This window comes from Chiroxiphia lanceolata, chromosome 1 (assembly GCF_009829145.1).
Source record: "Chiroxiphia lanceolata isolate bChiLan1 chromosome 1, bChiLan1.pri, whole genome shotgun sequence".
NCBI lineage: Eukaryota > Metazoa > Chordata > Aves > Passeriformes > Pipridae > Chiroxiphia > Chiroxiphia lanceolata.
The window spans coordinates 154,755,581-154,767,583 of record NC_045637.1 but is presented as its reverse complement, the minus strand read 5'-3'; the positions used below and the strand labels follow the sequence as shown (position 1 = coordinate 154,767,583).

At 51.4% G+C, this 12,003-nt stretch overlaps 1 protein-coding gene across 1 annotated transcript in view; it reads left to right on the top strand.

Moving 5' to 3' along the window:
* The window catches only part of ALS2CL (ALS2 C-terminal like), a 62,873-nt gene that overhangs the window by 16,155 nt on the left and 34,715 nt on the right, over nucleotides 1-12,003 (top strand). Inside the window, 6 exon segments of the mRNA XM_032696502.1 lie at nucleotides 5,861-5,969; nucleotides 7,170-7,362; nucleotides 8,774-8,839; nucleotides 9,350-9,515; nucleotides 9,986-10,114; nucleotides 10,418-10,537. Coding sequence (XP_032552393.1) covers nucleotides 5,864-5,969; nucleotides 7,170-7,362; nucleotides 8,774-8,839; nucleotides 9,350-9,515; nucleotides 9,986-10,114; nucleotides 10,418-10,537 — 780 coding nt within the window. The 5' untranslated portion in view covers nucleotides 5,861-5,863.

Sequence of the window (12,003 nt, the reverse complement as noted above, 5' to 3'; positions counted from 1 at the left end):
AGGTTTTTTTAAATTAGTGCAGGTTTTTTTAAATTAGTGCAGGTTTTTTTTAAATTAGTGCAGGGTTTTTTTTTTAAATTAGTGCAGGGGTTTTTTTTTTTAAATTAGTGCAGGGTTTTTTTTTTTAAATTAGTGCAGTTTTTTTTAAAATTAGTGCAGTTTTTTTTAAAATTAGTGCAGTTCTTTTTTAAAATTAGTGCAGTTCTTTTTTAAAATTAGTGCAGGTTTTTTTTTAAAATTAGTGCAGGGTTTTTTAAATTAGTGCAGGGTTTTTTTTTTCAAATTAGTGCAGGTTTTTTTTTTCAAATTAGTGCAGGTTTTTTTTAAATTAGTGCAGGCTGTTTGCAGCTTTAGGGTGTTTTTTTTCTCTGGTCCTGCTGGAGTTCTGGAGGTGCTGAGTGCCCAGGAAGGGGCAGGGGTGACATTGGTGCCCCCTGAGCTCCATCTCCTCCGTGCCACACTTGTGCTGCCACCTCTCCCACTGTCCCCAAGGACACTCCTCTGGGGGTGTTGGTGCCTCTGGAGTGGTTTCCAGGCTGTAATTCCGGCTCTGACACTCAAGGTCTGACTCCAGCCTGCTCTGATGGGGATGGTGACACATCCTAAACCCCTCTGTCATTCTTGCTTTTTGAGCTGAAATCCCATTTATTTGGGAAAGCAGAGGATGCATGTTGTGCCCAAGGCCGGTTGGATTGGGCTTGGAGCAATGTGAGATGGTGGAAGATGTCCCTGCCCGTGCCAGGGGGTGGAACTGGATGGATTTTCAGGTCCCTTCCAACCCAAACCATCCTATATTTTCGGGAGCGTGATTTCCAGGGAGAGGAGCTCCGGCAAAGCTTGTCTCAAGTTCTTTTTTCTACCTTTCCCATATTTCCACTCCACGATTAATCCTCTCTTCTCATCCTCTCCTTCCCTTTGCTGCCTCCAGACCACCTGGAGCTGTTCCAGGTGTGGTTTGGAGTTTTATCCAGGAGCCCTGAGCCGTTCCAGGGTGCTGGGTTCAGAACAATTCCACTTCCACACACACATAAGCTCCTTGTAAGTGATAAGGATAATGGGAACTACAAGGCCAGGGGGGATTAAACCACTAAGTAAACATCATTTTGCCTGTGGGCCTTATCAGGCCTGGCTCTTTGCTGTGGCTTAATGACATCCTTAATTAGGGTGAGAGGGATCTTCCTCAGCTTGGCTTGTCAACAAGTCCTTTGAGCTCTTTAATTCTGCAGTGGAGACATTTGGGATGCCCCAAAATCCACTTATCTCGCTGAAACTGGCCTTAAATCGAGCTTTTCACCTGCTCTTTTTGGTTCCAAAGGGTGTCTGAGGTGGGAATTCAGCCTTCAGAAAGGGCTCCAGAGGGATTTTGACCTTCTCAAGCTGACCAGGGGTTGATGGTTGTTTTTAGTGGGTCAGGAGTGAACTTCCTCAGGAAGGGGACACGTGCTTCCAGTGGGGGGGTTTGGGAAAGAAAGAAAAGCAGCTGGGTCAGATGAGGGTTGTGCAAAGCTTTTGCCTCCCCTGTTTCTGCCAAAAAAAAAAAAAAAATAAAGAAAAAAAAAAGAGCAGAACACTTCCTTCCCTCCTACAGAACTTCCTGTTTTTCCTGATTTTCTGTTTAAAGACACAAAAGACCAACATTTTGGGGGGGAGGGAAAAAAATGAGTTTTCCTGGGGCTGAAAAATCAATTCTGCAGTTTCAGCTCTTCCTGAAGAGAGTGCTGAATGCTTGTCTGACCCTTTGGCAGCTCCTGGCCACGCCGTTATCCGGAATTTGCTGGGATTTTAACCCGGGCAATGCTTTGAAAACCTTGCACTGGGTCTTCTTGAGGTGACCAATTTTTATGAGTGATGACTGAAAAATCACCAACATCCAGCCAGGCTGTGTCACCCCTCACAGTGCAGGATATTCCTGGAGAAGAACACCCCAAAAACTGGGAATTGTTGTGGTAATATTTCCTCTGTGTGTGTGTGGTTTTTGCCTCCTCGGGGACTTCCCGAGCTGGCGTCGATCCCTTTGTTTTTATTACCTTTTAATTGATTCCCACCCCCCCCCCCCCTTCCCTCTGAGGACTCCTCCAGCTGTTTTTGATGGATGTAGAGTGTTCTCTTGGGAATAACAGCAAGTTCTGTGGCTTAATTAGAGGTCAGATGTCCTGCTGTCCCTCCTGGGTTGTCCCCGTTGCTTGAGGACGCTGCTGTGCTCCAGATTTTTGTGTAGCCTCATGACCAAAAACCTGAGGGTCTCATGCTCAAATCTGTCCACTTTCCTGTGTTTTTAAACCTTTCCTCCCTAATTTCATTGTTGTCCTGCTCAGCAATTTCCCACAGGAAAGGAAACATTCAGTCAGACCCTGCCTGGTTCCTCCACATCGGTCACTCCCTGCAATCTCAATCCAAGTTCTTCTCTCCCTCCCCCTTTTTATGCTGCTAAATGGGAGCATAAAAGGTTGGGAATGAGGGTTTTATTGTCTTTCTGCCCTGTTAATTCCCAATTACCTCCTAATGCACCCACTGTGTGAGTGCTTCTGCTCCTGAGGTGGCTCCAGTTCAGCCCCCGGGAGCGTCGGAGCCTCCGCGGGAGCGGGATCCGAGCGGGAGAATTTGCTCCCACAATTTGCTCCGGTGGTTAAACAAAGTGTGGGATTGTTTTTCCACATGGCAGGACAGCCTTTGTGGCGGCCTGAATGCAGACTCAGCTGGAGGGTGACACATGAGGGGAGGGATGAGGGGTGGTTGGAAACTCGATTAAGATGCAGGAGGATGTTTGGAAATGGGAGAAAAGCAGCAAAACTTGGGACAGAAAGGGGAAAAAACGTCTTGGTGTTGTCCACCAGAGTTGGCCTGAGGATCTCCTGGGTTTATGGAGCTGTTAATGAAGTGTGGAGATCACACCCTGCTCGTGGGCATGTTTATGTGATGGTGCATGGAACTGTGCTGGGGAACAGAGCCAGGGGAAAAAATAACCTGGAAGAGAAGGTTTGATGCAGCTCAAACAAATCTTTCCTCTCCCCTCACACCCCCTAAGCCCAACCCTGAATGCTGATCCCTATTTCCTTCTCAGTAAACCCCTGCTTTGGATCAGATTAATCCTGATTATCCAGATGTTGAGCTGTCCAAGGGCAGGGAATGGATAATTAGGTCTGTGTTCAGTGACTGAGAGAGTGAAAAGCAAAAGGAGAGGAAGAGTTTCATTGCCCTGACAGAGAAGTGGTTTTAGTGCCTCTTGGCCTCAGTTTGAAATGCTTTTATTTACTTTAAAACTAAAATTTGTGGCTGCCCCATCCCTTGAAGTGTCCGAGGCTGGGTTGGAGCAACCTGGGCTGGTGGAAGGTGTCCCTGCCCATGGAATGAGATGATCTTTAGTCACCTTCCAACCCAAAGCAGTCTGGAATTCTGCAATCCCTGCCTCTGAGGGGATGATTTCCTCACTAAGTACGGGCTGGAGGAGGAAGGAACCTCTTCAGCTGCAAGGCAGCAGTGACTTGGATGCTCCTCCAAGGGCAAGGAAGGGAAAACTTGGCCTGTTTGAGGCCTGTGTGTGACAACGGGATGGCCTGGCCTCATTCCCGAGGCATCCAGGAGTAGGAACACCATGAACTCCAAGGATGGATGAGCTTGGAAGGGCTGCAAAGGCACTATGATTTTTCAGGATGGCTGGTGCAGGAAAGGGAAGAGCTCAAGGAGAGCAGAGGCTGCAGCAAATGTGGTCATGGCATTGACATCCCGCCTGGTTCAGCGGGAAAACGCCCTCAGCATTCCCAAAATCTGGCGCTGGGCTGGGCTTTTCCCATCTAAATGTGGCCTGATAATCTCCACTTCAGCACAGAGGGGGATTCCCAGGAGGCAGATGGAAGATGAATAGTCCTTCTGTGCGTGTCCAGTTGGTTCCTGAATTCCCTCCTCGTGCAGGTTGTTCGATTGGATGTGTGTTCCATGACAAACTTCGTGTCACAGACGGAATCTCTGGGCCTCTCCACACATTTTCCTGCTGGAACAGCTGCCTCAGAGCTACAAAATCCAGAGGGGGTTCTGTGGAGAGCTGACAACGAGGCTCAGCATTCCATCAGAACATCTCTTGGCTTGGTTTTCTGTTCCCTCCAACTTTCTGGTGATTTCCTGGAATTGGGTGTAAAAACCTGCTGTGGCTCCCGGGATTTCCTGCTGAAATGCTCATTTAGGAGCTTTGGACAGACCCCACTGAGGATGAATGTTCCTCCAGGCTGCTCCCATCTCTTGGATCAATGTTCTCCCATCTCTTGGATGCCCATCAACCCCTTAGGCTTAGTTTTTCCACCCTTTTTCTCTGCCCTCACTGTCCCACTCAGGCCACGGACCAGGGAGGGATGAGCCACAAAGACTCCTCCAGGAGTGGTTTCTCCAGGTCTTTTTCTGTTCCTACAGGAATATTGGGATGTGTCTCCTCTCTAATCACTGTGTGGCTTTCTCTTACCTTCATTTGAGCAGAACAAACAGGTGTCTCGTGCTCTGGAGAACGTTCTCCTGGGGAGATCTCATTCCTCAGGGCAGCCTGGAGCAGGCTGGGGGCTGCTTTGTTTTCCAGTGGGAGTTTCCACCCTCAAAGGCTGATTTTCCACATAAACCTTGGCATTGTCACGATATGTGGACCCCTCATAACCTCTGGGGGCTCTTGGATGGTCCCAGTTGTTTCCTTTGCCCTCAGGATGAGAAGTGGTGGCTTTGTTCACCAGGTGACAGAATTCCAGCCTTCTTTACCTGACTCAGCTGGAAAAAGTGTGCAAATGGACTGGATATGTGGAAAAAATTCCACATATCCTGTGAAGGTGGGGAGGTACTAGAGCAGATTTTCCAGAGAAGCCATGGCTGCCCCATCCCTGGAAGTTTCCAAGACCAGGTTGGAGCAACCTGGGCTAGTGGAAGGTGCCCATGGCAGGGAGTGGAATTGGATGATCCTTAAGGTCCCTTCCAACCCATACCATCGTGGGATTCAATATCCAGTGCCTTGAATTCTCTGTTTTGCTTCCCAAAGCTCCAAGACTCTCGCAATTTTGGATTTTTATCCCCTTTGGTGACATCGGCCGATCGCGCCCGACGTTTCTTCACCGGCTGAGCTTTTCCCAGAGCAGGGCTGACACACTCTCAGCTGGCTGTGCCCACATCCTCTGATGCATTTCCTTTGGGAGCTGGGGCTGGGAAAGGGGGGGGGAAGCTGCCCAACTTTGCTCACGTGGGGTTTGCTGCCGACTTCCCACTTTGAGCAACTTTCCTGGGTGACGCGGCGGCTGTGACGCGGCGGTGGCAGCAGCAGGGAGGGCAGTGCCCTACTGGGAAAGGACCCGCTCCAGAGCTCTGCCCCTCTGCAAGAACTGCAAGTTTGGGATGTCTGGCACGGCCCTGCAGCGCTGGACGACCCCCTGCCACCCCAAAACGTGCAGGTTGAGGCACCCGGGCAGGAAAGCGGTGAGAGAGGTGGGAAGAGATGCTCAGCTTCATCCTCTGCTGCCTTGGGCTTCAGGGGTTGTCTGTTGGGAGAACGGAGCTGGCACCAGGCAGGATTAACACAAGGAATTTAGGGCTTGGAAGGGGGTTTGTGGCCCTTCTGGAGAAGATCTCCAGTTTGGGGCTGTGGTTGGTTGTGTTCTGTGGCAGCAGCTCGTGTCGAGCTGTTGGGTTTCTGCTTCCTCTTCCATGGTTTTTGGGGACAGCCACGACTTCTGCGTGTGCTGTCAAGAGCACGAGAGGTTTTTGATTTCTGATTGTTGGCCAGGAGCTCTGAAGCCTTAAAGTAGCTAAAACCACGGGATTGTTGAGGTTGGAAAAGACCTCAGGGATCAGCAGGTGCCACGGATGAGTTGATTTGTGCCCTCTGTGTTGTGTCCAGGACATGTGCGCGGAGGAAGCCGCGGCCTCTCTGCTCCAGCTGGAGGAGACCTTCTCAGCAAGCCTGGCACGGATCGATGCCCTGGTCCTGAAGCCTCTGCTCCAGGCAGGTGAGTCACAGGATCTTGGGGCTGTCTGAAGGTCTCACCTTGAGTCACTGAAGTTCTTTGAGTCACCGGCACAGCCCCGAAGGGATTCGCGGTGGGAACTCCGGTGTTTTGTTGGAGTAAGAGGTTTGTGGAGATGTTTGATTTAGGATAGTGAGGTTTTTGGGGATGTGCATGGCCTGCCAGTCAAGCCCAGGGCTGTGGTTCTCTGGTTTTTAGGGGTTAGTCCCCGTTTTAACCAGGATCACCTGCACACCCACTCCAGGGCTGGTTTCCAGCGTGGGCCATGAATCCCAAATGCATCTCGCGCAGGCGTGACCCCAAAACTGTTCCCATTTTCCCTCCCTGCTCTGGTTCCGTGGCTGTGCCCATCTCTGGAGGTAAAACTCGTGGGTGCAGGTTCCCAGCTGGCAGGAACAGCCGTCAGAGCAGCTCCACTGCCACAACAAATCCGTATAAATATTCATGAGCCTGTCTGGCCGAAAGCGGTGGGACTGGATTGGGCTCGGAGGGTGGTTCCCGCTCCTGTCACTGCTTTTTTGGCCTCCAAGGAGACTGGGAATGGTTCTTTGGGAATGGTTCTTTGGGCCAGGGGCAGAAAATTTCCCTCTGGTGCTTGTGGCTGAGCAGCACAGAGTTCATGGAATGGTTTGGGTGGGAAGGGACATTAAAGATCATCTCGTGGAAGGTGGCAGGGACACCTTCCTCTATCCTAGGTTTCTCCAGCCTGGCCTTGGACACTTCCAGGGATCCAGGGGCAGACACAGCTTCTCTGGGCAACCTGTGCCAGGGCCTCCCCACCCTCCCAGTCAACAATTCCTTCCCAATATCCCATGTATCCCTGCCCTCTGGCAGTGGGAAGCCATTCCCTGTGTCCTGTCCCTCCATCCCTTGTCCCCAGTCCCTCTCCAGCTCTCCTGGAGCCCCTTTAGGCCCTGGAAGGGGCTCTCAGCTCTCCCTGGACCCTTCTCTTCTCCAGGTGAACCCCCCCAGCTCTCCCAGCCTGGCTCCAGAGCAGAGAGGCTCCAACCCTCTAATCACCTCTGGGTTACTCCATTTATCCTTTGGATAATAATTTGGATCAATCCTGTGGCCTCACTCCCGTTATATAAATGTGCTTTACACTGAGTTTTAGATACAGGAAAAGTATTCCACAGGTCAAGGCTTCCTCACTGTGTTTTTCCTCCCACATTTTCCCCCAAGAGCCAAATGACCAGAAGGGGAAGGAGAACTTCAAACTCTTCCTGCTCCTCAACGATCGATTCCAAGCCCTCTGGAACCTCACGGAGGAAAACTACCGGATACTGAAACAGAAACGCGGCGACTCCGAGCGCTCCTGCATCCAGGACGTTTACACCATCTGGAAAGGGGACCTGTTCCTCAGCATCTACATCCAGTAAGTACAGAAGGATTCTGGAATGATAGGAGGGACCAGATTTGTCGGAGAGAAATTTAGGAGGGCAGAGGCTGAGCTGGCAGCAGGGACGTCGGGTTTAAAGCCCTCCGAGGGCTGAGGAATGGTATTTTCCCTTGGAAATAATTTTAGGAAGTGCTGCCCCAGCTTTGCCTCGGTGGGAGCGGGGTTTGGAGCAGCTGTGTGCTTCCATTTGGGAGCTGGCTGGGTGAATGAGAGCTGGTTTTATGCCCCAGGCACGTGGAAGATGAAAACTGAGGCTGAGGTTTCGGGTGACACAAAGGAGAAGTTTATCTTAAGATCTTATTTCCCCTCCTTTTGAAATTAAAAAGCTGGTTTTGTTGGGTGTCATGTTAAAAAGAAAAAAAAGAGGTGGTTCCTCCCCTGCTCTGCTGACTCACCCTGTGCAGTCCTGATCCTCCTTGGAATGGGAGAGGAGGAGGGAAAGGGGCCTGAAAATCAGCAGTAAATGTGTGTCCCTGGCAAAGGTGATAAATGAGAATTAGCGTGGACATTCTACACGACTTAACTGAAAACACCACGGGAAGAAAATGTGGTGTTTGCTTGGAAAATATGGCTTGAACTCCCTCTAGTGTGAGATGGGAAACATTGGCCAGGGACACCTCGGTGGGAATTTGCCATCAGGAGGAGAGACCTGATGCTTTCATGGAATTGTGGAATAGGTTGAGTTGGAAGGACCTTAAGGATCATCCAGTGCCACCTTCTACCATGGGCAAGGACACCTTCCACTAGCCCAGGTTACTCCAGCCTGGCCTTGGACATTTCCAGGGATCCAAGGGCAGCCACAGCTTCTCTGGGCAACCTGTGCCAGGGCCTCACCAGCCTCCCAGCCAGGAATTCCTTCCCAATATCCCACCTAACCCTGCTCTCTTTCAGTTTGAAGCCATTATTTTAAGCTCAGCCTTTGCAAATTTACTTTCCAGGACAGTTGCACAAGTTTCCCTCTGCTTGTGCCAAATCCCAGGATGATTTAAACTCCCTGTAACACTCCAAGTGCAACCAGGCAGATAAACCAAGGAGCTGGGAAAGGGGGCACAAGGAATGAGGCCAAGGGGACAAGTGCAGTAGCTCCACCTCTCCAGGCCTCCCTTGGAAAGGTGGACGTGGCAGGATGTTTTCAAATGAGCTTCTTCCCTTCATCCTGAAATCATTGTGGTTGGAAAAGACCTCCGAGGTCGAGTCCAACCTTTGACTGAACACCACATCAACTAAACCGTAAACCAGCCTCGCTCTGAGCTGTTAAATTTGTCCTCTTACCTCTTTGTGGGGGTAGAGGAGCCTCCCAGCAGCTTCATTTGGTTAAACCTCCTCATCAGTGTCCACCTCTGACTCAGCTCGTGTGTCCTGGTTGGTTTTTTTTTCTTGCCAACAGGTATTTTGTCACCTTTGCAAACTATGTCGTGGTCCAAGGCTTCGAACACATCACCAAGAGCAAAAGGTCAGTGGGCCACGGAATCCCAGGATGGTTTGGGGTTGGAAGGGACCTTAAAAATCATCAATTCCACCCCCTGCTGTGGGCAGGGACACCTTCCACTAGCCCAGGTTGCTCCAACCTGGCCTTGGACACTTCCAGGGATGGGGCAGCCACAGGATGACGGGTCTCCTCTGCAGAACGCTCTCCATCTCCTTCTATCCCCACAAAACTCCTTCTGTAGGAGTGAAAGCCTGTAAATTGGGAATTTTGGGGGCTTAGGTAAAGGGTGGGACAGGGTGCTGTGGGAATCTGGCAGGGAATCTCCACTGCTTGTCCCAGAGTCTCGTGGAAGCAGCAAATGAAAACACGACCCCTGGGTATGAGCAGATTCACAACCACTTCATCATCTCCTGCTCCTTCGTGTGGTCACCCTCTCTGAGGGAGAGGCAGTACGGGGAAGTTTGGGAGGCAGAGGAGTGGCAGTTTGCACAAAAACTAATTAATGAGCCTTTGCCTTAATTGCCCACCTGGCAGCGAGGCCTGGAAGCTGCACAAGACGGTGCTGAAGCAGTTCCTGACAGACTTCACCCCCGAGACCTCCATGGCCCTGGCCCTGTACACTGTCCTGCACAAACCCCTCCGGGATCACATCCAGCAGTACCTCCTGCTCCTCACCAAGCTCAAGGAGACCCTCAAAGAGGTAGGAAAGCTCAGTGGGATGTTGGCTGGCTCATTAATGCCATGGGGCTCTGGGGATGTGCTGCGAAATCCAAGTTCTCATCACGGGGAGGAGCTGCTGAAGGTCAAATGATTGGCCTAGGGTTGCTCATTTCTGCTGGTGGCTGGATTTGGGAAGCCTTCCTGGAAAAGGGGGTCGGAGGGTTCGTTCTCATGCCTGAATCACGGAATCATTAAGGTTGGAAAAGATCTCCAAGATCATCAAGTCCAACCTTGGGCCAAACACCACCAATTGCCACTAAACCATATCCTGAAGTGCCACATCCACTTGTGTTTTGAGCACTTCCAGGGCTGGTGACTCCACCACTTCCCTGGGAAGCCCCGTTCCAATGCTTGACCCCTCTTTCAGTGAAGAGGTATTCCTGATATCCAACCTGAAATTCCCTTGACCCGGGGTTGAAGTGTCGCTCAAGCCCTGCCTTCTTTTCCCAGGGCCCTGAGAAGGACGTGGTCACCGGTGTCATCCAGGAGTACGTGAAGCTGGAATCTTTCATCAGCCAGGTCGTGGATGAAGCCTGTTTTACCAAGGCCTTATGGAAATCCTTGGGCTGCAAGTTCACGGTGAGTCCTGGACGGAGAAAGGGGAGCCTCGTTCGAAGGTCTTAACATTTCTCTGTACCCCTGGAGGGAGTTGAACATGGATCAAGAATTTGAGGCTTGAAGTCAACAGAGCAGGGCTGGGTGGAAGTGTTGGAGAGACCTGATGGTCACTGGGTGGTTTAAAGTTAAGCTCTGAGTCCAGTTCTGCTGTCGCACCTTTCACCGTGGCTCAGCTGGGCTTTGCAGGAGCTCTTGGCTTGGGTTGGGTGTCCTCTCCCAGCTCCTGATGTTTTGGTGCTCCATCCTGTGGTTCCCTGTGTGCAGGACATGCTGTGTGTTCCCGAGAGGAGGCTGCTGGAGGACAGCAAGAACCTTCCCATCTCCACCGGCACCAACCGCTCCGACCGGATCCTGCTCTTCGACGATGTCCTTGTGCTCATCCAGGTGAGTCTTGCAGCCCCCCAAAGGGGCTGGATGGAGAAAGGACAGAGGAATTCAGGTTCCTCTGGTGCTGGAAACACAGCAGAGCTTGGCTGTCGGGGAAACTTTGTCTCAGATCCGTCCACCTGTGGTTTGCACTGGAGAATAAAGGAAAACCTAAAGGAGAAGGAAGAGAGGAGCATCCACGGAACTTCCCTGGGTCAGTGTGCACCACAGGCAGCTTTGGAGTGATCCAAACCCATTCCTGCAGCTGATTTTGGTCCTCACTTATTCAAAGGACCGAGGTGGGCCACAAAGGACCAAAGGGCCTGATGGCTCAAGGATGTGACACTGTATGAACTAAACAGGACCTTCCATGGTTGACTCTGTTGGTGGCACAACAGCAGATGTTGCAGGTGGTTTGGGGGCTATTTGGGGTATTTTTGGGCCTGGGTGTTGGGCAGACAGGGAGTGTCTGTGCAGCCATGGCCAGCAGGATGAATAAGACACGTTCAAAGCTGTTCTGTAGCAAGTTAAGCCCAGCTTGGCTTGCTCTGTGATCTGACAGGGCTCTCTTCATGTTCTCCTCTCTTTAGTCAAGTGCCAGCCCCTCAGGTGTCCAAACATGCTGCCCTGGGAGCTGCTGCACCTTCCAAACCCTTCCAAACTGGAGCCTTTGTGAGAACACAGGGTCTAGGCCTGAGGGAACAGGGTGGTGATTGTCTCCTCCAGCTTTCCCTGGTGGATTCCTCAGCGCTTCCCTGATCCTGCTGGGAGCAGGTGCCCCCGGGCTCCCTTTATAGCCAGGGAGAGAAACCTGTGCTGGGTGTGGTTCATCTGACCTATTTTGGATGCTACAATTAGGCTGAGCTGAATCATGTCCTCAGCTCCTTTGACTGAGAGGAGAGCAGGGGGTGACTGCTAGGAGGGATCCACATCTCTGATGGTGCCATGGTGGGAGAAGCCTCTGCCCAAATTAGGGTGCAAACGAGACCGTGTGCCCCAGGCAACAGTGTGGATTTTATTTAACAGTAAATGAGGGAGAGAGAGAGAAAGAACTAGAAAAGGGGGGAGGGGGAGAGAGAGATCAAGCAGAAGATCATCACCACCCGTGGATCCAGTGGTGTCCTGGTGGTCCTTCTTCACCGTGGGCTTCTTGGTGGGGTCCTGGATTGGTCCTGGAGGTACGACCTTGGTACAGCCCAAGTTTTGGGTCTCCATGGGGTGGTTGCAGATGTTGTTCCCATAACTGGGTTGAGGTGTGGGAGCAGTTGTTTCCTTTCCCACGGTGGGAATTTTTGTCTAGGATGTGCCCACCAGATCTGACCTCCACTAGGCCTTGGGATCAGCACCTTCCTGTCCCAAATTCCTCCTTCCGTGCTTGTCTCAGGTTCTCCCTGTGGTGGGTGATCTTATGACCAGTCCCTTCTGTGGCCTTGGCACTTTGGGAGAGACAACTGTGCTCCTCAAGTCCTTCCAACATCTCTCTT